Genomic DNA, 26,468 nt, shown 5'->3' with positions numbered 1-26,468 from the left:
CCAAAGATAACAGTCATGGCCATCCTGCCTCTGAATAACCTTTAACATGATAAGGGCTAAGTCCAACTTTCATATAGGGGAAAATATACAATCAGTTAGCCAAGTAAAAAATATTCTCGGATACTGGTTGGTCCATTTATTTCATGCCAGAGACACAGTGAACTGTTGACATTGTCTAACATCCTGTAGCCTTTCCATGTGACAACAGCGAGGAAGGTGCAGGAAGGTCGGCACTCCAGGAGAGGAAGAGTCAGAAGAAAGCATCAGCTGCCACCAAGTCTAGAGAAAAGCTGGGGGTGATTTCTGAAACTACCCTATATTCTGCAGGATTTGAGGAAAGAAAAGATAATACACCCAAGTTTTAAATTAGCTAGCCCTTCTGGTGAAAATGACCATGTATATAATTTAAGTTCAGGCTACTTTTACGCAAAGGAAGCACTGAAGAAAAACTGCAATGAGATAAATAGCAAATTTGGATAAACAGAAGCTCAATAATGGAAGTGAATTCATAATCAGGTTGAGAAGGCAAAATAGGGGAAGGGTGACTGAAGAAGACACTTGAAAAGAAATGAGTGGCTCCTACAGGAGAGAGGCAGAAATAAAAATGGAAGAAAAAACCCTGTAAAGGTATCAACACAGATGTATTTAATGAAAGCAACTAATCGAGTGTTGGAGTTAAGGAATGAAAAAGAGTAATTCATATCAGATTGTAAATTATTTCAGTTTGTGTTGTTAAGTATTTGTTACAGACTGATTCCAGATTGGGTGAAGAACCTCTACCCTACAACACAAGGGTATTTGCTTCTCAGTTCACTTTTATCCTGTAAGTGACGGTTTCTACATTCTAAGGGGCAGGGGATGATAACGCAGCATTTAACATAGGACATTTGGAATACAGTATCAGAAAGTTTAGACCCCTTTTATTTTTGAGACAGGGTCTAGCTCTGTTGCCAAGGTTAGAGTGCAGTGGTGCAATCATGGCTCACTGCAGCCTCAAACTCCTGGGCTCAAGTGATTATCTCACCTCAGCCTCCCAAGTAGCTGGGACTACAGGTACGTGTCACCACACCTGGCTAATTTTTTTATTTTTTTTATTGAGATAGTATCTCACTATGTTGCCCAGGCTCAGAGGAAATTTAGATCCTTAAAGCTCTTCCTTGCATCCTACCTTCAGAAGCTGGGCCCTGAATGAAAGGAATAACAAACATGCAAACCTAGTTAATCCTAGGTTAAAACCCTGAAAGGCTGTTAAGGTAAATCATTCCCTCATCTGCAGCTTTGCGGAAAAACTCCAGTTTTGCTAAGTACTGGAGATCAGAAACAGAATAATCATCACAGGACATAGGCACTCAAAAAAGTACATGAAGCAGGTAACAGGAGCGATGTTCATCCATCACATGTAAACTCAAATTTCTAATTCAATAACACTCCTGTGAGTAGAAACAGAACAATTTCTGTCACTGGGGGGAAAATAACTGAAATGTAACAGAGAGTATTATATAAATCTATAGTTTATATAGGCTGTGGCAGTAAAATGGTTTTGAAGCCTTGCTAAAATCAAGGGCTTAATACTATAAAGTAGTAGAGGTTCGAGTTCAAGTGAGTGGGCAAGGCCAGGCACAGTGGCTCAGGCCTGTAATCCCAGCACTCTGGGAGGCTGAAGTGGGCGGATCACTTGAGGTCAGGAGTTCAAGACCAGCCTGGCCAACATGGTGAAACCCTGTCTCTACTAAAAATACAAAACTTAGCCAGGTGTGGTGGTGCACGCCTGTAGTCCCAGCTGCTCCGGAGGCTGAGGCGCAAGAATAGTTTGAACCCAGGAGGCAGAGGTTGAGATAAGCTAACATGACACCACTGCACTCTAGCATGGGCAACAGAGCGAAACTCTGTCAAATTAAAAAAAAAAAAAAGAAAGAAAAAAAAGTGAGTGAGCAAGATGGCACAGGCTGTGGTTTCTGAAGAGAAACACTTCAGGTCTTGCTCGAGTGGTAAAACTGCCGAGGGAACCACCAACCAAGAAGGCTGATTCTGCTCATCTTCGAAAACGAATTTACAACTGCCCCTCACTATTCATTAATTTCTCAGTAAATAGTGTTGAAACAACCAGGAAACTAAAAAGAAAAAAATTAAAAACCAAATCCCCTACTCATTCTTTACACCAAAGGAAATTCCTGATGGGTTAACTGATATTAGAATATAAAAATGAAAACAGAGAACTAAAGGAAAGATAGGTAGATAATTTATAATCTTGAAGTGAAGAAAGACTTTTGGAACCTTTAAGAAACACAAAACTTAAAAGAAAAAGAAGTGTATAACAAAGATATACCAGAAACAATATCAAAATGGGGGTAAAAATCTGCAAAACATATGACAAAAAAACTATTTTTTGTTTTTCACTTTTTGAGATTGAGTCTTGTGACTCAATCTCAAAACTCTGCCTCCTGGGTTCAAGGCATTCTCCTGCCTCAGCCTCACAAGTAGCTGGGACTACAGGTGCCTGCCACCACACCTAGCTAATTTTTTTGTATTTTTAGTAAAGATGGGCTTTCACCATGTTAGTCAGGCTGGTCTAGAATTCCTCATCTCAAATGGTCTGTCCACCTTGGCCTTCCAAAGTGCTGGGATTACAGGCGTGAGCCACTGCACCCAGTCAAAAACTAGTATTTGTAATATACAAAAAGTCCTTATGAATTGTAAGAAAAAGCCCAACCTAATTGTACAAGATCCAACACTGTAACAGCCAATTCACAAAAGAAATATAAACAAACAGTAATTGACACTTAACTTCACTAATAATTAAGACACGGTATAACAAATTCTAACAAAGTTTTACCTATTGGACTGAAGATTAAGATTGAAAATATTGTGTTGAGAATACAGGTAAACAGACATTCCATAAACAGCTGGTGGGGGTGTAATGTAAAACTTTTGAGGGTGCATTTGGTAATATCCGCTAAATTTTTAAATATGCATATCATTTTGATCTAATAAGTATATTTCTAGGAACTTCTACAGAATTACTCAAAAGATGCAAGGATGTATATGAAGTTCACTACAGCAATGATTGCAAAAGTAAAAACTAAAAATCTAAATATCCATCAAGAATGGGGCAATAAGTTATGGTATATCCATAATGTCAAACATACACAGTTTTTAAAAGAATGAAAATTCGAACAGAGGTTGTAAAGTGATATCCCAAAATGGAAAGGATGTATTATCTGGCCAATAATTTTTAAAAATAAAATACATTATTATTAACCTTGTAGTATATACAGAAAATGAAATCTGAAAGACTAAAAGCCAGAGCAGCTGGACTACAGGGACTTTTGCTTTCTGTTTTACCTATTTCTGTGTTATCTAAATTTTTACAATAATCATTTTACAATGATCTGTTCAGTGGAGAGAAAAACATAAAACTTTTAAACTAGTTTCATTAGCCCGAAAGGTAGTCACATTAGCTAGTATAAAACTGCCTTGTCAGGTAGCTTGTGAAATGTGCCCAGCCTTCCCAAAATGTTACTTAAGTGATATTCTTTTATAAAATCTGCTAAGAGAAGGTAAGACAGAATCCTAAGGAGTAAATTTAAGTCAATCCCTATTATAAAGCTAAATTATGACAAAAGTCCTAGATCTAATGTAATTTTCTTGTTTCTTCAGAGAATAAAACAATTTCTAACCTTCCAGATTAAGCAAGCATTTTTGTTTGTTTGGATTTGTTGTTTTATTTTTTAACAGTTGTCAGAACTCGGTTTTGCATTTGGGGATACATGACATTTATAACAATAATTTATAAAACACAAACTATATACACAATATTCTAGGAGAAAAACCACAAATGAAAGCAACTTCTGCTAGTTTTATTAGTTGCCTAAATTTGACTTTTTAAAATTCACCCTTTAAACTGAAGATACATAATCAAATTTAAAATATAAACATAATAAATGACATGTATTTAATATATAATGTTATATAAACTCAAATGTCCTTTTTTTTTTTATCTAATCCTGTGGAAAAGCATAAAAAGCTTACATTAGTTTACGTTCAAAAGGGGAAAAAAAAAAAACCCTTATATGATCATTTAAGAAATGTTACATCTATTTCGGCCTAAATCAAGCCAGAAAGAAAGCAAAGGCTGCATGGATTTACAAGTTATACAGGTGGGAACGACTGACAGTTAACCTAACAAGACTCAACTCTCCAAGTAAATACCAACAATAGTTAAAAAGAGGCAAGGAGTCACAGAAAGCAACTCAGAGACCGCTTCCTTGAGTCGATAAGAATGAGTGTATATGTTCAGACTAAGAGTAAGACAGACACTTGAAGAGCCATCCACTTAATTCAAAGACATGAGAAAAGTGACGAGCTTTCTGCTATATTCGCTCAAAAGGCTCATGAGAATCTAAACCTATAGGGCCTATAATCCTGAAATACATAAAGAAACCATGTTACTACACTCGAATGTATCTGAGTAAAGTACACTAAATTATACATGAAATACACTAGGATACTATTTTTTCTTTGTAAACAGTAACTAAATTTTCATTTACAATTAACTGAAGGAACTTCATTACTAAATCAATAAAAAATGCAATCGAGTGCTGACATGTAAACCAGGTATTTTTCTTCTCCTTCAACAAAAATGTTAAGTCCAAACTGCCAACATACAAAAGAATTTACACATTATTTTGATAGAAGCTTCTCCCCCACAAAAACATCTGCTAATATCAAATGCTAAGCAATGAACTTACAATCATTTCAAATATTACTAAGAAGAGCAAATGTGTTAATATTTAAAAGTCCAAAAGTTTTTAAATTCTTCATGAGGACCGTGATCCCCTTCTGGTGCTGCCTCTATTTTAGACATTCTGAAGCCCCAAGAATATACACCAAATTCTCTCTATCCATTAGTAAACAAGATACAGAACTCTTACAAGAACATTATATTCTGGGAATCTAGAAATGCATATTAGCAAGATGGATTAAATTACTAAACTAATCATACCATTTGCCCGGAAGACAGGCATTATCTAAGCAAACCTCTCTTTAAGTCATAACACATATAGAAAACATTTCGATATGAAGTCAGTGAAGAAGTGTCTTGTGATTACCAGCAAGAAATGGGCAGATGTACGAAAAAGAAATACATTAATGAGAACCTCAAGAGTAACTCTTAAACCAGTTTCTTCATTAAAACTCGAAAAAGAGACACACTGAAGAATACAACTACCAATATGAAGACCTACGGAACATAATTATTACTGGTTGACAAGACAAAGTTACGAAAGTTACCTAGAAACAATTCCTTGACCAACAGCGACATATTATGGGAATAAAATGTACATCCCTCGACCTATTCGTATTGATTAATGACATTGTGAAGCTGGATGCTTCTTTAAAAGATTAACTTAAGAATAAAAGAAATAAATGTAAAACATGTATAATCACTGTCTTCAAAAAGTCAGAAGTGTTTTTTTTTAAAAGTAAACACATTCTGTATTAAAATTCTATGAACAATACTGCTTAGATTCTGTAATCTCAATAACAAAAAAGAGTTATCCCAAAGTATCTTAAAAACACATTAAGGGACAGGTACGGTGACTCAAACCTATAATCCCAGCACTTTGGGAGGCCAAGGCAGATGGATTGCTTGAGCCCAGGAGTTCGAGACCAGCCTGGAAAACATGGCATGACCCCGTCTCTACAAAAAAAAAATTAGCCCGATGTGTGTGGTGGCTCACACTTGTAATCCCAGCACTTTGGGAGGTCAAGGTGGGTGGATCACCTAAGGTCAGGAGTTTGAGACCAGCCTGACCACTATGATGAAACCCCATCTCTACTAAAAATACAAAAACTAGCCTGGCATGGTGGCATATGCCTGTAATCCCATCTACTCAGGAGGCTGAGGCAAGAGAATCGCTTGAACCCAGGAGGCAGAGGTTGCGGTGAGCCGAGATTGCACCACTGCACTCCAGCCTGGGCAATAAGAGCGAAACTCCATCTCATAGATAGATAGATAGATAGATAGATAGATAGATAGATAGATAGATAGAAAGAAAGAAAGAAATTAGCCCAATGTGGTGGTATGTGACTGTAGTACTAGCTACTCAGGAGGCTGAGGTAAGAGGATCGCCTGAGCCCAGAAGGTCAAGGCTGCAGTGAGCTGTGATTGTACCGCTGCACTCCAGCCTAGGCAACAGAGAGAGACCCTGTCACAAAAACAAAACAAAACCACACATAGTAAGAAAACCACATACTAGAGATGTGGTCTTTGGGTTCAAATGCAGAGCTCCCTGACCTGAAGTCAGCATCTAAAGCACTCACTTCAGTAAACTTTTGTCAGACATTCTTTACTAAAATAACCTGGAGAAAATCAGTCATTTTCAAACTGAGTATATCCACTTCTACAACTACAAAAACGGTAGTGTAAGTTTAAGACCTGACAAAAGAACTAATGATTGTCATTGATTTGTCAAGCTGCAGAGGACTTAAATTGAAGACACCAGCATTTACATATAATTAGCTTATAAAAGCAAGCAGTTAATTAAAACAATGCTATAATGGCACTTCAAATGTTGAATGCTATAGACTTAACGTGTTTGAATCAACACTGCAGTCTGAAATTCTGCCAAGCCTACCACTAGGAAAGTCTTTGCCAAACAAGACTCACTTTTATTTTCTCCTCCTGCCTGACCTACTTCAGACTAGAATCTTACAAATATATAAAAGAAATAATATGTAGATGGAAATGATTAAACCAAAGAAAAATAAACAGGGATATATTCTCATCTGAAAAGTCAGGAGGTGGGACCATGAGACCACTACGCTCCTTTTTAGCCCTAAAGCTTTATGATTTATTGTGATAACACCAAGAAGTTTACCACAAACAATATAAACTTTGGCTTCTAAAAGTCAGTGATGATGGTTTGAAAAGGGGGAAAGGGGAAATAATAGATGGATCATCTGAAGCAGGATCAGCTACCAATACCGGCGACAAAAAAAAAAAAAAAAGAATGACCTTAATCAGGTCAGAGTTCTATGCAACAAAAACTGAATTCCTAAGGCTGGGGATTATTTTCCTCCTTTTCCCCCATATTCTGTGAAAATGTTTATTCTCAATCCGTGTGTGTGGTACTGTGGAAGTACTAAGTTTAGACAACAATTTTGTTTTATTAAAATGCTGATTTCTTCTCACAATTTTTCACATAAACTCACGAAAATTAGGTATCTTTATATTCAGTGACTTGTCTCCATTTGACAAAATTAAAAGAAAATTTCAATTAGTAATATCCACTTGAACAAACAATACTCTTAAATTTAATGCCAAATATTATACTATGAGCAATTCAAGTTGTATGTAAATAATGTACTTCACTAATACTTCATGTGTCTGAGCAAAGTGTGCTCTTCTGGGCCCACATCAGATCATTAGAGCAGGCAAACTGACTAAATGCTTCTAAGGCTCAGTTTCTTTGCCTGGATTTAATTTAAAAAAAAAAAAAAGCATATTACTCCTTTCTTATCATGAAGATTAAATGAGATAATGTGTACAAAGTACCTAGCACAGTAACATAATTCATTACTGCTGCTGACTTTTATTATAAATCTAAGTTAGGCTTTTGGTAGCATTCTGAGATTCATTATGGGTGGCAAAAATAAGTTTTCCATGTGAATCTATCTAATTTCTCCAAATTTCTAAGATTTATTCCTCCAGAGAAAATGAGGTTTTTCCTTCACGTCAACATTTCTAAAAGGTCACCAGATAAAAACTTTCAAAACAATTACTTAAAAGCCCCATCCTTATTCCCTTTAAGAACGTTTTGATGGGCATCAAAAAGAATCCCTTTCCCCCATGCCACTGACCTCTAACATCTAGGCTCTGGCCTGTACCAGATGTTGAGGAAAGTGTCAGTGTATAATAAATATTTATACAATTACAAGTCAGAGCTTTACAGAGGTGTCACCTAACAAATGCATAAATGGCTAAAATCATTCCAAGTGTCACCATCAAGACCACAAGAATATCACTGAAATCATCATTAGGATTATGTCTGCTGCTGCTGGGATATCACTGGCAAGTATTTGAAGCACGTATGTCACACAATCTCCAGAAGGCCTCATACAACAGCAAATTGTTGCTTGTTAAATAATGTTATATTAAAAATGGCTACTCATTGAAAAATTATCTTAAATTCCATTGTTTAGGTGCTTCTCATATTTAGACATTCAGATAAACAATCTACTACACAGTGTAATTTTAATTCCAAATTACTCTTTCCCCTTTTGCTTCAACTCCCCTTTAAATATCCTATGCCATGTCTTTCTATACAACACAGGCACTTAAAAACAGAAATGCCTAAGCTATTTAGGCTTTTGCCATTTTCTTCTCATCTTGCTGCAATCATGTTTTAACGGGATATTTAATTATAGATTCTACCATAGATTTACTGCCTTTCTTTGAAAATAGGAAACTCTTGGAGTAATTAAGAGCTACCTCGTTCAGAAAGTACAATAGAAAAAGAAATTCCAATCTCTCAACACGAAATTTAAAAATTCTTATAGAGAGGCTTAGCCTTTGAACAAAATATATAATAAAAAGCTTTCCTGTTCATGAATATGAAAACATTTCTTACCACATGGCTAATTCAAATTGGGGTTACAACAGTGAGTCAGAAAACCTTGCTCTAAATAGTGATCTGATGAGGATATTAAAGAGTATTTTATTTAAAAGTTTTTTTTTAATCAACATTCTTATAAAACCTAGGCATCTACCTAGTTCAAAGTATATTCCAAACACTTAGAATTCTGTTATAGGAATAGCTAATAGTGTGATCTACAGCAGCCATTAACAGTTGCATATTAAAAAGAAATAGCAATAAAAAGATGGACACCCTGAGGTCAATGATTTCCTCCCAATAACCACACAAATGTTCCAAAAGCAAAAACCAAAAGGTGATGATAATTACTACAACATGTTATGTTAACCAACCTCCCTAGTCCCGCGCAATGAGCTCACAGAAGTCAGGATGTGCACAGGCTGTATCCTTCGCTGTTTCCATTCTTGGTTTAAGATTTCCGTTCTTTCCAAAATTTTCTGACGATTGGAACTAAACATACTCTTTAAAAAAAATGAAGGAGAGGAGAGGAGAAATTGTTCATCGTTAGAAAATGTGTAACACCTCTAAAGCTGGTTAAAAATCTAGTGTATTCTCAAAAATATCAAGAACATTTTCTTAGGTGCATATAGATTTTACACTATAGTTTCCCACATTCAAATAATACAAAAACACCACATCTATTATTTTATTGCAAGTGGTTAGAGAACAGGAAACTATTGCAATGCTTTGTTGACTTTGTGTGTGTGTGTATTTTTTTTTTAAATCACAATGACTTTAAAGACATAAAATCATGAAATGCATCCCTTTATATTTAGGTCCTGAGTCTGCGCATGCAAATAAAAGTATACTAAACAAACAGTGATTAATGTGCATGGCATAATGTTAAGACAGATCAAGAACCTAAGCTTCCAAGTATTCACTTATCTTACTGTAAATACAAACTTAGCTAGAAATATATTATTTTAAATAAAAACTTATTGAACTTAGGAGAGGAAAAAAACCTATCCTTAATTGTATATTCATTTTTCACAAAAGATAAAATTATACCTTTACTTCATCAGCTCGTCTGAACCTCTTGAGCTGTCTCAGTCGCATGTACTCTGATTTTACACGCTTCCGCCAACAAACTGGTCCCTTCTCAGATTTCTTCCCAGTCTGGCCCATGATTATTCTAAAAGCAATGGTTTCATATTAAAATCACTAATCTAACCAGCCTGAATATGATCACCTGTGTTTTAATCTGCAGCAAACTAACAATCAGTGAAGAAATGACACATATTACACTGTTGGCATTTGCAGAAAGGTGCTCATTTGTGCTGCATGGTTAAATCCTTAAAACATTTCATTGAAAGTTTAAGTTTTTATTTAATACAACTTTTAAAATATACTTGTATTTACAAAAATTCTACACTAAATTGTAGCCATATTATAGGAACACGATCCCATTACAGGAATTAGGTATATTATATCACAACCTAGTTTTTAACTCTATCAGATCCACATTTGTGGAGGGAAGAAAATATAAAGACATATCCTAAGTTTTTCATCATTAAATTAGCTGTTACAGGAGCAAGGCATAATGGAATATAACTGAAAAAGGTAAATCCAAGAAAAAGTAAAATTTACAAACAGTACTAAAAGTAGAAACCATATAGTTCACCATATAACAAATGTACAAAGGTACTCTGTCCCCACACACTGAACCATGCAACTCTCCTTAAACACTGTGACAAAGTCTGTATTTTTGCCTCTTGTGCCACCTTTATTAACACGAGGGGTTTCTGCTATCAAGCAAAAAGAGGAATGCAGGAAATGCAAAGTAAATTATTCTGCCTTATCTTTAGTTGCAGGCTCTAAGAACCAATTATGTTCAAATGCGGGGACAGCTTATAGTTCACCCGATGTCTAATTCATACTTCAGAGTCCTCACCTTAAGTCTAAACAAGCATCTTTTTCTAGAACATTTTCTCCTAAAGTATTAAAATCATACTGTACCTTCAAATTATTAGCAGGACATTCTCTGTCAGGCTGTGCAACACTTTACAGGCCACACTAACAATTTGTGCTTTATCTTAAGAACAATGGAAGCCACTTTTAGTGTCTTAAGTAAAAGGGTGTGGGGTGAGGGAGTAAAAGAATAACTGCAACCAGGTTAGATGTTGCAGCACAGCATCCCGACAAGGGGTGACAGAGGCTTCTACACCGCACTGGCGATGACAGGGAAAAGTACATGAATTCAAGAGTTGGTTAGACCAGAACTTCCACCAAATGATGATTTAAATATGGAAAGTGAAGAAGAAGGTGACTTTCTGGCTTGAACAAATAAATGAGTAGGGCAGGCTTCATCTATTTGTTTACATAGAAACCTCATGCACAGAGAAAACTGCCTAAGAAGAAGATTTAGAATAAGAGTCCTGAGGTCAGTGGGTAACTTTCTACAGAAATACTCAATCACCAACAGGTGACAGAGAAAGCAGATGGCTGTTTACTCAGAGCTGTAACAAAGGGGCAAAGAAATTCATTTTCTCAAGCATGTAATAAATAATTATGACCCAAGCAGTTTATACAAACTTGAATAAAATGAATATACAAATATTATTAAGTCCTCGCCCCAATGGAGCTGATATTCTACCTAAGATAGAGGGGAAAATATAGTATGAAATAGACAGACGTACTTTAGTATCCCTGGGAAATTGGTTCCAGGACACCCCTCGGAAACCAAAATCCACAGATGCTCAAAAGTCCCTGATATAAAGTGGTGTAATATTTGCATATCACCTATGCATAGCCTCCCATATACTTTTTTTTTTTTACTTGGCTTCCTGGGATATGAGAGACTCCAATATACTTTAAATCACCTCTAGATTACTTATAATCCCTAATACAATGTAAATGCTATGTAAATAGTTGTTATACTGTATTGTTTAGAAAAGAATGACAAGGAAAACAGTACAGACATGTTCAGTACAGATGCAACCATGCTTTATTTTTTTCTGAATATTTTTTATCTGCAGTTGGTTGAATCCATGAATTCAGGATCCATGGATTTGGAACTCACAGATGTGGAAGGCTGACTGTTCACACAAAAGCACTTTGGGGGAAAGAAAAGAATATTAGGAACTGCAGAAGGATGGCAGGAAAGGTAACAAGTGAACTCAATCTTAAAAGTTGAGCTGGATTTCAAAAGGCAAAGAAAGAACCTAAAGGAATCTTAGGTCTGAGCAAGAGAAAGCCGGACAGGGGGCAACTAAAGTCTGGCTGGCAGACATTTAACAAGGATGGACCTGGAGAGTAAAAGTCACAAATTAAAAGGCCTGAGGACCTGAAGGGAATGAAGAGATAAGAATGGGCAGGAACGTGAGTATGCTTGACATAAAGAAGGATGATGAAACCACCAAGATAGAACTATTCCAAGTGAAAAGTTTCCAAGTGTGGCCTTGCCTGCGAGGTGCTAAAGTGGAGTAAAGCTGAGAGTCACTCAGATTGAGAAGACTAAACTCAAGATGACCCCAGCTTTGAGGTAAAGCAGAAAATGGTGTTAGGAAGGCAGTAAGGTGGGACCAAAGGACATCAAAGATGGGAAGAAACTGGAGCATTATTTTTTTTAAATAATTTCATAAAAATAGTTTTCTTCCTATCTGCTAGTTAACATGTGAACTTAACTAATTCTCTGCAAATTACTTAAGACCACTTAGCACTTCAAAGGCCTAGAAACTAGAAAGAAAAAGGAATCAGATAAAAAGGAATGATCTGTAGCCTCATTCGCTCATAAGCTAATCACCTCTAGTCCATCTATTGCCTAGACAAATTTCTCCTTGGAGGTATCACCCCTGTGCAATAAGGCCTAGGGTAGTAAACATGTTTAGTTTTCACTGATGTATAATGTGGGTGTTATTACTTTTTTTTTTTTTTTTTTGAGACCAGGTTGGAGTGCAGTGGTGCAATCTCCGCTCACTGCAAGCTCTGCCTCCCAGGTTCATGCCATTCTCCTGTCTCGGCCTCCCAAGTAGGTGGGACTACCAGTGCCTGCCACCATGCCCGGCTAATTTTTTGTATTCTCAGTAGAGAGGGGTTTCACCGTGTTGGCCAGGATGGTCTCCATCTCCTGACCTCATGATCCGCCCGCCTCAGCCTCCCAAAGAGCTGGGAGTACAGGCGTGAGCCACTGCGCCCAGTATATAACTTATTTTTTAAGGTGTATATTTTATGTCTTGGTGAAGACATTAGTTAGCATTTTGTTTTAGTACTAGAACTGTCCTTGTCTAATATTCTGGAAGACTTCCCATGCTGTTTCTAGCATTAATAACATACCGAATAAAGTATATCATGACAAATCTACAGTGTCCAGACAGTTCTTTGAAAGTGTAGGACTAAATAGGTAGATCTCTGATAAAAAATTAAAATTTAAGGTACCAATTAAAAGGATGTTTTACACAAAACAAACTCCCACCATCATAGCATTTACAATATACTAAAATCATATTTTCATGTTTTTCACTCTACTCCCACTGTAAGTGCTTCAATAGCAAGAACCACTTTTACTCATTTGTAAAATCCCAGAGCCTGTGTGTGCCTGATAATTGTACAGTAGTCCCCACTTACCCCCCAAGACCACCCCCCCAACCCCATAGCAGATGCCTAAAGCTGCAGATAGTACTAAACTCTACATATACCATGTTTTTTCCTATACATACACACCCATGAAGTTTAATTTATAACTAAGGCACAGTAAGAGACTGACAGCAATAACTCATGGTAAAATGAACAACTATAACAATATGTTGTAACAAAAGTTAGGTAGCTATAGTCTTCTCTCTCTCAAAATATCATAACATTTTCAGACTGTGGTTTGACTGAGTAACTAAAACCTCAGAAGGTGAAATTGTAGATTGGGGGTGGGGCGGCTATAGACTTAAAAACAAGCAAACAAACAGGTCTATTAACCCACACTAACAACGAGCAGCTTGTATCTTATCAGCATATCATTTGTACAGTGTAGCTACGGGTATGAAAAGCAAGGGTGGCCTATCCATGCTTGAGCCAAAAAATGAGGTAAAGTGCACCCTATTATCAAGAAACCCCTCAAAAGGAGATAAATCGCAGGGACAGTTAAGACCCTGTGGTTCAGTTGACCCTACCAGTCAGAGATCTTGAGCCTAAAACTTAGTTTCCAGAATTTCTTTTTAAAAAGGAAGCTGATACTGCCTTAAAGACCTTATCCATAAAACCTATCTCAAAGTCTGGCAACAAAAACCAAATATACATGCAAACACACTTAGTTCTGTGCCTGGCATATAGTGAGCCTTTAGTTGTTAGCTCCCCTGACTTCCTTCCCCCACAACAAATGACAGGCTCAAATCAGGTCTCTGACTCCATTTTCAGTGGTCTTTTCACAACACCACAGCCAAGTAAGCATAGTATTAAAATACAGATTCAAGGCCAGGTACAGTCGCTCAAGCCTGTAAACCCAGTATTCTGAGAGCCGAGGTTGGAGGATTGTTTGAGCTCAGGAGTTCAAGACCAGCCTAGGCAACATAGTGAGCCTCCCATCTCAAATCAATAAATAAGCAAGCAAGCAAGTAAGTCAGGTGTAGTGGCACACACCGGTGGTCCCAACTACTCAGGAAGCTGAGGTGGGAGGATTTCTTGAGTCTGTGAGGTGGAGACTGCAGTGAGCTGTCTTCACACCACTGCACTCCAGGCTAGGTGACAGAGCGAGACTCTGTCTCAAAAAAAGTAAAATAATAAAATACAGCTCTAAATATTCATATATTGGCAGAAGCCTTTATTTAAATGACTTCTACTGAATGGACACAGTGTAAATACACATGGTTTTTAAATTTTTCAAAGATCTGTTTAGTTTCATAGGTGAAATCCCACTAGTATGAACTTTATCCAGAATACAAAAGCAGCTTTTCCTGTTCAAAACAGATTATACCTTTACTCATTAAAACAAGAGTCTACCTGTATACAGTGAAACCAAAACAACAACGGCTCTTTAATACGAAAGCCAAACCAGAACATGGCAGGAGCCCATCAAAGCTTTAGTAGAACGTAGTGACATCTCACAGATTTACATTTACATAGATTTAACTAAAATTAAGGGCAATTACAGTGTTCACAATCTATTTTATGAATCAAACCAAACTCAGAAACACCCTAAACACCATGCCTTACCATTTCACTTAATCCCACTAGAGTAGATGCTATGTTGTTTTTGCCACCCAGGGTCAATTCACCCTTCTCTTGGGAACTTCACACCAACTCTTCTCTGAGAACTACCAAGTACACTGGAGGAAGCTGACTCAAGCTGCTTGTGACCTTAGCCTAACCAAGGTACATCTCCCTAGACATATTGACCAGTACAGGGTTAGATACATGGCCACAATCAGTGCAGTGAAAATCTCAAGTTTCCTGCAATGCTAGGACAAGAATGCTCTCTTTCTTCTCCCCTTAGATCTAAACCTGGGAAAATGTTTGCCCAAGGACTTGTTGGAAGCCATCTTGCAACCATGAGAAGAGCCTACAAAGAACAGAGTCAACAACAACAAAAAACAAAAGTCAAAGCCAAGAAAGAACTGTAGTCTCATCACCTAAGCCCTAAGTCAGGCAGGCCTTCCTAAACCAATTTCAGAACTATTCAGTTATATGAGGCAAGAAATTCCCCCCACCTTTTTTTTTTTCTTAATACAGAGGGTATCTGATACATATTTATTACTGAGACCATATATACAGTTGTTCCTCCATATCCACGGAGGATTAATTCCAGGATCCGCAACAGATACCAAAATCCACAAAGGCTCAAGTCCCTGATATAAAACAGTATACTATTACATAACCTATACACATTCTCCCATATACTTTAAACCAGCAGTCTCCAATTTTTTTGGCACCAGGGACTGGTTTTGTGGAAGACAGTTTTTCCACAAAGTGGGGAGAGGGTAGATAGTTTCAGGATCCCCCCCCCCCCCCCCCCCCCCCCCCCCCCCCCCCCCCCCGGAAAAAAAAAAATGAAAACCGTTCCACCAAAAAAATAAACCGTTCCACCTCAGATCATCAGGCATTAGTCAGATTCTCATAAGGATGGCTAGGCGTGGTGGCTCATGCCTATAATCCCAGCACTTTGGGAGGCCAAGGTGGGCAGATCACTTGAGGTCAGGAGTTCGAGACCAGTCTGGCCAACACGGTGAAACGCTGTCTCTACTAAAAATACAAAAATTAGCTGGGTGTGGAGGCAGGCACCTGTAATCCCAGCTACTTGGGAGGCTGAGGCAGGAAAATCACTTGAACCCAGGAGGCGGACGTTGAGGTGAGCCAGGATCATGCCACTGCACTCCAGTCTAGGCAACAGAGTGAGATGAGACTCCGTCTCCAAAAAAAAAAAAAAGATTATCTTAAGGAGTGCACAATCTAGATTCCTCACATGTACAGCTCACAATAGGGTTCAAGTGCCTATGAGAATCTAATGCTGCCAACAATCTGACAGGAGGCGGAGCTCACCTCCAGCTGTACAGCCCAGTTCCTAACAGGCCACAGACGGGTACCAGTCCACAGCCTGGGGATTGGGGATCCCTGCTTTAAAACTGTCTCTAGATTACTAAATACCTAATACAATGTAAATACTATGTAAATAGTTGTTAAACTATTATGTTTAGGGAATAATGCAAGAAAAGAGTATGTACATGTTCAGTACAGACACTTTTGTTTCTTTTCAAATATTTTTACCCACAGTTGGCTGAATCTTAAAATGCAGAATCCCATTTACAGAGGGCCAACTGTACAGGAACGTCTGAATTAATGGAAGATGGGCTCTCATAGCCTACTTTATTATCACCAACAGCATCATCAGAAAAAGCAGAGCTTCCTCCATCCTCTCAGGTTTACAGAGGCCCTAGGACATGGCCAAGACACACCTTCCTACCTACCTCTCAGGTGGCCAGGTCACACAAGTCCAAGGAATCAGCACTGTTCTCTACCAGATACGCCCCTACTCCACTTGTGAGAGGTCTTTACCTAAATCAGACATCCCCGTTCCTCCTGACCCAGCTGCCAATAACTGAATACTTTGAAAAAAGTCCCATAGGTATTGTCAGAGCCCTTAATGCTTCTTTAAAAATTCTACCTAAAGCATTTGCTAAATCAAGGGAATAATCACCTATTTGGTCTGGCCAAATAAATGTTTCTGTTTCTATTTGTCTAAAGAAAAAAATAAACTACATATACTATATATCCTGCTCAACTAAATTAATAGCGGCAACTTTGACTCTTAATTGAATACCAGGCTAAGTAAGGTCAAATCCAAACCCAACAAGATGTAAGTAATATGATTACAATATTCTTAATGTCCCTCCCTTTTAAAAATGTTTACTTCACAGCAAGACTGCCAAAAAAATGCCAATTTTGATAACTCTCCAGTCTTCAATAGTGCGTATTTGTATAAATGCTTTGAAGGCAGCTGTTAGTCTCATTTGGCAATTTCATTTATTTTTAAAGTTACAATCCATTGTTTCAATATACTGAAATTTAAATTAATGGTAAATGAGATTTTGTAGGTAAGGATAAGAAAAACAATATAAAGAGAACTCAGACATATAGATGTTAAACTATTGGTAAGTGACAAAAACTAATCACTTAGAAGCAGATCCTATGCCTGAGGGGGAATACAGAAAACCTGTCCCTGTGAAAAGGAAGACCATGAAAGAGGAATTCAGGAGAAGCAGGTACACAGTGCCATGCACCGGGCACGAGAATCAGGATTCAAAACAGAAAAGACCAGAGATGGCAAGGAGAGTTCATCTCGTACAACCACTTTGAGGGTTGTGTCCGTAAGGATTCTTGGCCTTAGGCCAGGCGATGTCCTAGCTCAGCAAAAAGCGTGCTGTCATGATTAATAATGCTTGTTACAGACATGGGGCAAAGAATTGGGGTAGCAGCACTCTCCATTTCAAATCAAATTCAAATAATAAACTAAACTAACAAGAGAACATTTAGTCCTATTAATTCTAAGTCCTATACACAGTATTAAACAAAAAGCAAGAGTTTTACTTCTCCCACTTAGCAGTTGTGACCAAGTTACTGAACAGCTTTGTGCCTCACTCTCCTCATGAAAAAAGGCTAATTCAAGAGTACTTACCTCAGAGTCACTATGAGAAGTAAATGTATTTACGGTGCATAGACGGTGCCTGGCAGATGGTAAGCACTGTATCAGCATTAAAAAAGTAGTGGCTATCAGCCGGGCGCTGTGGTTCACGCCTGTAATCCCAGCACTTTGGGAGGCTGAGGCAGGTGGATCATGAGGTCAGGAGTTCAAGACCAGCCTGCCCAACATGGTAAAACCCCATCTCTACTAAAAATACAAAAATTAGCCAGGCATGGTGGTGCGTGCCTGTAGTCCCAGCTACTCAGGAGGCTGAGGCAGGAGAATCGCTTGAACCTAGGAGGCGGAGGTTGCAGTGAGCTGAGATCGCACCACTGCACTCCAGCCTAGGTGACAGAGCAAGACTCCATCTCAAAAAAAAAAGAAAAAAAAAAGAAAAAAAGAAAAAAAGTAGTGGCTATCAGCTACATAAATGGTCGATGAATGATATCAGGAATTTGTAACATTTATATTAAAAATTTAACTCAATATAAAGACTTTTAAAATGATAAACTGTATGCAAACAAAAACAAAACAGGATGTCAGGGGATCTCAGGATAGAATGCAAACTATACAGCAAGTCTAACAGTATTATAATTTTATGAGATAGTCTCATGGAAGGAGCAGGAGGTCGGGGGAAGCTAACCTACAGAACTCTGGACAATCTACACAGTACTCTAGCTGGTAAATTTGTTTCTCATAAGGGTACAGTCTGTAATTCTGAAAGTACTCTACATGTACACTAGGGTTAAACAAATAAGTAAATAAAGTGTAGATAATGTGAGCCAAGTTTCTCAATGTCACAGAAAGAAGTTACAAATAAGCAAAGGGTGGTAATGAATTAAGTCAGATATATCAATATGAACTCACGTTTATTTCAAAATATATGCAGATAGATAAAGAAACCCAGGTATGTATGCACATGTAGGTTAGCTGAAATACATGCATTTCCAGGGTCTGTCCAACAGAGGGCCTGGAAGCAGTGATACCCCAGGAGCAATAAGCATACCCAGCACCCAAGACTTTTGTTTCTAAATACCACCCTCCAATAAATACAAGGAAGCAGGGTCTGGAGAAACAGCTGATTCTAGGGTTGGGACAGGGAAACTACAAGGCAAGCCAGTAGAAGGGAAATGCTCAAAAGATGAAAGGACAGGGATAGGTCCAAGACAGGAAGCAAACAGAAGAAACTCCAGTGGCCAAAGCTGGAATAATTTGAGCAGCAGAATAAGTCATAACAGTATTAAAACAGAACAAAATAATTATTCATAAGTCTATGATATAAATAAGTGATTAAATAAACAAATGGAGGAGAAGGAACAACTCTTCCTGACAAGAATTTCAACTGACACGAGTGTATGTCCCCATTCTGGGAGGTAGAATTCAATTTCCTTCCCCCTGAGCGTGTGCTAGATTCAGTGATTCACTTCCAAAGAAGAGTCTGGAAAGGGAAATGTTTCTGTGAAAAAATCCATAGCCATTAACATGAGCAATGATAAGTACTGCTGTTATTACGTACTCCCTGATGTGATGAAATGAGATGGGGATTTCACCTCTGTGGTATCCTTCCCCCAAACCTCAACCCATAACCTCAGTCTAATCATAAGAAAACATCCGATAAGCCGAAATCAAAGGACATTCTTACAAAACATCTGACCAATACACTTTAAAACGATTAAGAGGTCATGAAAAATAAGGAAAGGCTGAGAACAACCACAGATCAGAAAAACTTAGAAGACATGATAACTAAATGAACTATGGTATCTTGGATTGGATCCCGAAACCAACCAACCAACCAAAGAAGGACATTAGTGGAGTAACTGGAAAAATCCAAATAAAGTCTTGAGTTTAGTTAATGACAACATACTGATACTGATTTCTTAGTTTTAACAAATATACCACGGCTATATAAATCCAAAATTATTCCAAAATAGGCCAGGCGCAGTGGCTCACGCTTGTAATCCTAGCACTTTGGGAGTCTTGCAGCAGGTGGATCACGGAAGTCAGGAGTTCAAGAGCAGCCTGGCCAATATGGTGAAACACAGTCTCTACTAAAAATACAAAAATTAGCTGGGTGTGATGGCGGGCACCTGTAATCCCAGCTACTTGGGAGGCTCAGGCAGGAGAATTGCTTGAACCCAGGAGGCGGAGGCTGCAGTGAGCCGAGATCACACCTCTGAACTCCAGCCTGGGCGACAGAGCGAGACTCTGTCTCAAATAAATAAATAAATATTCCAAAATAGTTATTTTTTAAAGTGAATTAGGTTACACAACAACCCAATGTAAAGGCATTCATTTTTTAAAATGACATTCACTTTTAGAAGTGATAACAGAAACAAATTTTAAAATCTAAAAATTTTACATAAAATGTTAAATATGAAAAACAAAAAATATGAACAGATGATTAGAATTATTTAAAAACATTAGTTTTAAAAAAAAAAAAAAAAAAAGGTAGTGGCCGGGCACAGTGGCTCACGCCTATAATCCCAGCACTTTGGGAGGCCAAGGCCGGCGGATCATGAGGTCAGGAGATGGAGACCATCCTTGCTAATGTGGTGAAACCCCGCCTGTACTAAAAATACAAAAAATTAGCTGGGCATGGTGGCAGGCACCTGTAGTCCCAGCTACTTGGGAGGCTGAGGCAGGAGAATGGTGTGAACCCGGGAGGCAGAGCTTGCAGCGAGCTGAGATTGTGCCACTGCACTCCAGCCTGGGCGACAGAGCAAGACTCCGTCTCAAAAAAAAAAAAAAAAAAGGCAGTAATTAAGAAAACTTGTACTTTTTATTAACTGTGGCCCAACCACAGCTCACTACAGCCTGGAACATCTGGGTCCAAATGACAATCCCAGCTTGGCCTCCCATACTTTTATAAATCTTAACTTCAAATGAATTTGAGGAAAAAACTCCCAAATATAATTCTACTTTTTCAATTTTTTTTGGAAGGGACGAGGTCTCCTCTGTCTTCCAGGCTAGAGTGCAGTGATGCAATTCCAACTCACTGAAGCCTCAAATTCCTGGGCTCAGGCAATCTTTCTGCCTCAGTCTCTTGAGTAGCTGGGGACTACAGGTACACTCCACCACTCCCAGCTAATTTTTTTCAATTTACTTTTTGTAGAGAAAGTGTCTCACTACAGTGCCCAGGCTGGCAATTCCACTGTTTTAAAACAGAAAACATTATGTGAACAATTTAAAAGGAAAAAAAAGAAGATCTCCAGAGCAGCCTGTATGACACATCTATTGGAAGAGATAATGCACTTTTAGGCTTCTACAGAATCTGAATCAAGGGAAGTAACTGTGCCACTGACTGAACTTGTACTGATCAAACAACAAATCAAAAGGATTCTATACAATTCAGGGCCAGTTTAGCTGTGTTTAAAATGAAGAGAAAAACTGTGGTCTTTACCCACAGTGGAAGCACACAACTCAGAAAAGAGCATTTGAGTTTGCAGTTGAATAAAGAAAAGGAGAAGGGTTAATATGCATTCATTAAGTCAACAAATATTTATTGAGCATCTAATACAAGCCAGGGACTACGATAGAAACTGAAGACTTAGCAATTAACATAACAGAAAAAAATATCTGTGACTTTATACAGCTTAAAATCTAGTCGGATAGAAACAGTCAAAAACAAAGTGGCAGGTGCAGTAGCTCACGACTGTGATCCCAGCACTTTGGGAAGCTGAGACAAGTGGATGACCTGAGGCCAGGAGTTCAAGACCAGGCTGACCAACATGGTGAAACCCCGTCTCTACTAAAAATACAAAAATTAGACAGGAGCGGTGGTGCACACCTGTAGCCCCGGCTACTCAGGAGGCTGAGGCATGAGAAACACTTGAGCCCAGGAGGCAGGGGTTTCAGTGAGCCAAGAATGTGCTACTATACCAGCCTTGGCAACAAAGTAAGACTCTGTCTCAAAAGAACAACAACAACAAAGTAAAATGTTTACATGTAAAATGATGTTGAGTGCTATGGGAGAAAAAACAATACAGGTAAGCGAGTTAAGGCAAGGGTGGCACACAAAGGAATGTGAGCTGAAGCACTCAGAGTCCCTGCTGTGTGGCAAAGCCCATGGGACACAGAGATCCCACCAACCAAAGGCAGTTCACCAACAGCAAACCCAGGAGCAAACTAGGTAAGAACATGTTTTCTAGTAAAGATTCCAGAAATAATTAAATATCCACTTATGCAGATTTCAGTTCATCCACAACACCTCAGTGATCAACACAGCTTTAGAGAATTTTGACCAGGCATGAGAACTGGCATTCAAGAGCTGCTTGCTGGCCCCGTTCTGGTTAACTAGTAGGTCTCATTATCCTGAACAAAGACTAAAAGTTAACACCATTTTATAAAACATATTTATGCAAATAGCCATTCTCTGTTACTATTATCAAGCCAAATTTAAAAAACTGATTTATTATAAAGCTGATCCTGAGGCTATGTCATTCTATAAGCTCTAACATTGACTATTTGGTTCTAACAAAATCTCCTCCTTAAATATGTGTAGCTAATTTGATGGTCTATATTTAATTTGTAAATTTGCTTTGGTTTTATCATAAAGGAACTTATATGAAATCATATTCATAAAATGAAAGTCAAATTAACCCTGGGATTTCAAACAACACTCAAGTTTGAAAACCACCACATGAGAAATAAAAATGGAGTACTGAAGTAATTCAAGAATAAAATGATAAGGGCCCTGACTGGGTTGACAGCAGTGGGCACAGAAAAAAGACTTTTAATTTTAGAATTAAAAATTAAGTCTAAAATTAAAAAACCAGATGCAATCATATCAGAAGGAAGGACAGGTCAAAAGATAATTGAACCCTAAATGAGCCACTGCTACAACAGAGAATACAGAACTTCATTGAGGTTAATTATTCACATAGTAATTAGCTAGCATAGAAAAATAAAAATAGTAGTTCAAAGGAAGAACACCATTAACACCATTCTTCAGCATTTTGGTCTCATGACCTGTTTAGTTTACATGTGTTATAGCTATTAACACTTAACATAACAGAAATGAAAAACTAAGAGATTTTTTACAATTTACTTTTATTTATTTATTTATTTATTTATTTATTTATTTTCTGAGACAAGGTCTCACTTGGGCTCTGGCTGAAGTGCAGTGGCACAATCACGGCTCACAGCAGCCTCACCTTCCTGGGCTTAGGTGATCCTCCCACCTTAACTTCCCAGGTAGCTAGGACCACAGGTGCACACTACCATGTCTGGATATTTTTTTCTATTTTCAGCAGAGACAGGGTTTTGCCATGTTGCCCAGGCTGGACTTGAATTCCTGGGCTCAAACTTTCAGCCCGCCTTGGCCTCCCAAAGTGCTGGGATTACAGGTGTAAGCCACCACACCTGGCCCATTTTTTACTTTTATTAAAAACTGTAATAGCAAGCCCTCAGTATCCATGGGGGTCTGGGGGGCATTGGTTCCAGGAACTTCATGGATACCAAAATCCACAGATGATCATCTCTTATATAAAATGGCATAGTATTTGCATATAACCTATGCACATTCTCCCTTATACTTTAAATCATCTGGCTCTAGATTACTTATGATCATCTAATACAATGTAAATGTTACATAAATCGTTGTTATACTGTATTATTTGTATTTTTGGTTTTTTTTGGAGACAGAGTCTCACTCTGTCACCCAAGTTGGAGTACAGTGGAGCAATCTCAGTTCACTGCAACCTCCTCTGGGTTCAAGTGATTCTCCTGTCTCAGCCTCCTGAGTAGCTGGGATTACAGGCGCACGCCACCACGCCCAGCTAATTTTTGTATTTTTAGTAGAGACAGGGTTTCACCATGTTGGCCAGGCTGGTCTCGAACTCCTGACTTCAGGGGATCCACCCACGTTGTCCTCCCAAAGTGCTGGGATTACAGGCGTGAGCCACAGCGCCTGGCCTGTTTTACTATTTTATTGGCTATTTTCCCACAAGTATTTTTGATCTGCAGTTGTTGAATGCACAGAAGCCGAACATATGGAGGGTCAACTGTACCTATTAATATAAATAACACATTTTTAAAAAGAAACTATTTTCCTTAAAAAAAAAAAAAAAAAAATTAGTGAGTAAGGGCAAGCGTGGTTGCTCATGCCTGTAATCCTAGCACTTTGGGGGGCTGAGGCAGGAGGATCACTTGAGCCCAGGAGTTTCAGACCAGCCTGAGCAACATAGTCTTGTTTTATTTAAAAAAAAAAAAAAAAAATTAATTAGTAAGTGGTGTTTTACATTTTTGCCAATTTCTTTAATATCTGTCTAATAGGAGACAGATTATCCTGTTTCTGCATTCAATCTGTTCCAACATGTTGTTCTGGTTCAAGTATATGAAGAAAATCCAAACTTAAACATACTTAGCTTAGAAAAAGGAGAGTTTGAATAGCCTTCTGAGGTCATTGTGGATCTCGTGCTTTGATACTACACCAAAACAGTTCTATTAAAAAGTGGCTAGTTCAGTTCACAATTCAATCTCACGGGTGCTTTTCCTCAAAATAACCATCATACTTCAGTTAGCAGTGGTAATTTCTTACAAGATTAGATGCAACATGGAATCTGAAATTGTATCAGTGAACCTTTCCTACTCTACCACGTTAACATTCATTAGTCTATTCACTTTAAATGAATCTTTAAACCCATGCACGATGTTATAAATCATCATCCCTCATCTAAAAAGTACTGGTCCACTGAGTTATGCAGATTTTCCAGAAGTTGGCATATTGCAAAAAATCATGTTTGTTAAACCCATTAATCTCATCAGAAAGTCTTTAAGTACTGGGAAGCTGTCATACTCACAGTAACAGACAAAAGTTTTCCAAAAATTTTAATTTTTGCTTGAAAGCCCAAATGTTCTCTCTGCCAACAAATATGGTCAGTTGTTTTCCGTGAAGTGACAGTCTCACTTCATTGATTTAAAAAAATGTCTGCCAAATACCTAAGGCTGAATAATCATGGTTTGTCAGACCCTCTTTTAAGTAAAAATGAAATTTCCATGAAAAAAGTGGCTAGTGGAGCTCACAACTTAATCACGTAAGTGCTTTTGCTCAAAACCCAACATACCTCAACATGCAGCAGAAGCACTTTACACACATTCCCATCTTGTTGCACAGAATGTTACAAGTGCATGCGTGCAAGGATCAAGATTCAACGAAACTGGCCGGGCACGGTGGCTCACGCCTGTAATCCCAGCACTTTGGGAGGCCGAGGCGGGCGGATCATGAGGTCAGGAGATCGAGACCATCCTGGCCAAACACGGTGAAACCCCATCTCTACTAAAAATGCAAAAAAAAATTAGCCAGGCATGGTGGCAGGCCCCTGTAGTCCCAGCTTCTCAGGAGGCTGAGGCAGGAGAATGGTGTGAACCGGGGAGGCGGCGGAGCTTGCAGTGAGCGGAGATCGCGCCACTGCACTCCAGCCTGGGCAACAGAGCGAGACTCTATCTCAAAAAAAAAAAAAAAAAAAAAGATTTAATGAAATTAATCATTTTTAGTACTTCATCAAAGACATTCTTAAGCAAAACTGGCTTTTTTAACTGCAAGTTCTAAGGTGCCAACAGTTTTTACTCATTGCTTTTGCACCATGGGTACAAATGTCCAACACAGGTTTTTTTTTTTTTAAGCAAGTAACAACTCAGTATTATTATGAAAATAGTTTCCGGGAGGTTGAGACACGAGAATCACTTGAACCTGGGAGGCAGGGGTTGCAGTGGGCCAAGATGTCGCCACTGCAGTCCAGCCTGGGTGACAGAGCGAGACCCTGTCTCAAAAAGAAAAGAAAGAAAAGAAAAAATAGTTTTGATGCCATAGATCCCAGGCCACACTTTGAGAACAGCTCCCTTAAATATATCCAGACATCATATGAATCAGAAGTCATAATACCCTGCCTTTTCTTGCCTCATAGAGAACCTAAGAACAGTCAATACATTCAAATCATATATTTCTAAAATTTATAATGAAACCTAGAAATCACCACTCTTGCAACTAGAAAAAGGCAAACAAGAGTATATGTGAAAAATATTTAATGAAGGGTACTTTATTATACCTGTCAAACTACAGAATCTAAATTAAAATCTGTCATATGTCAGTGCCAAATTAAGAGACTAATACCTACTAAAAGTTGTTTAAATTGCTTCTGTTTTCACTTATCTTCTCCTTCACCACTGTAAGACATCATCAGTAGTTACAGTCACCCTTCTGACCCTCCTGCAACCTTAAGACAACCCCATCCTACCAACCAACTCCCTAAATACTCACACCTCACCCTATCACCATAAAAGATAAAATAAAAATATTGATCCAAGGACCTTTTTGCTTCCTTAAACGACTCTATTGTTTTTAAAAAAAAAAAAGAGAGAGAATGACAAAAACACACAAGCTCATTACTGTGAGGGTCCCAAATATTCCACTCAACTGTCCTGCAAAGTGCTAGAAGAAACTTCTGTTGAAGGACTTGGGGAAAGGCAGGAACAAAGAGGTACTATCAAGCAGTCAATAATAATTTACTGAGCATTCCGAAAGTGTGAAATCCTGTGAGAGATCTATCGAAATATGGAAAATACAACAGGTTTCAGTGCCTTCACTACAGTGGATTACATGTACGTGCAACTACAGATGAGAAAGCATAATGAACAGCATTTGCGTTCAAAAAGTCTCATGATAGGGGAAGATAACAGAAAAAAGTAAAGAACATATTTGTAGTCCTGGTTTCTGT

The 26,468-nt window shown here is 38.2% G+C and overlaps 1 protein-coding gene across 10 annotated transcripts in view; it reads right to left on the bottom strand.

The window, feature by feature from the left end:
* EZH2 (enhancer of zeste 2 polycomb repressive complex 2 subunit) overlaps positions 1-26,468 on the bottom strand; it is a 76,787-nt gene that overhangs the window by 29,384 nt on the left and 20,935 nt on the right. For 5 of the 10 annotated variants that reach the window (XM_050785820.1, XM_050785816.1, XM_050785817.1 and 2 more), the window contains exons 2-3: positions 9,663-9,786; positions 9,014-9,115 (exon numbers count right to left, since the gene is read on the bottom strand). In XM_050785820.1, coding sequence (XP_050641777.1) covers positions 9,014-9,056 — 43 coding nt within the window. In that variant the 5' untranslated portion in view covers positions 9,057-9,115; positions 9,663-9,786. Of the gene's footprint in view, positions 1-8,986; positions 9,116-9,662; positions 9,787-26,468 lie in introns of those variants that run through there. The other 5 variants (XM_050785813.1, XM_050785814.1, XM_050785818.1 and 2 more) reach the window with 2 other exon arrangements.

The sequence above is a fragment of the Macaca thibetana genome, chromosome 3, assembly GCF_024542745.1.
Source record: "Macaca thibetana thibetana isolate TM-01 chromosome 3, ASM2454274v1, whole genome shotgun sequence".
In the NCBI taxonomy this organism is placed as follows: Eukaryota; Metazoa; Chordata; class Mammalia; order Primates; family Cercopithecidae; genus Macaca; species Macaca thibetana.
This window is presented reverse-complemented; position numbering and strand designations above follow the sequence as displayed.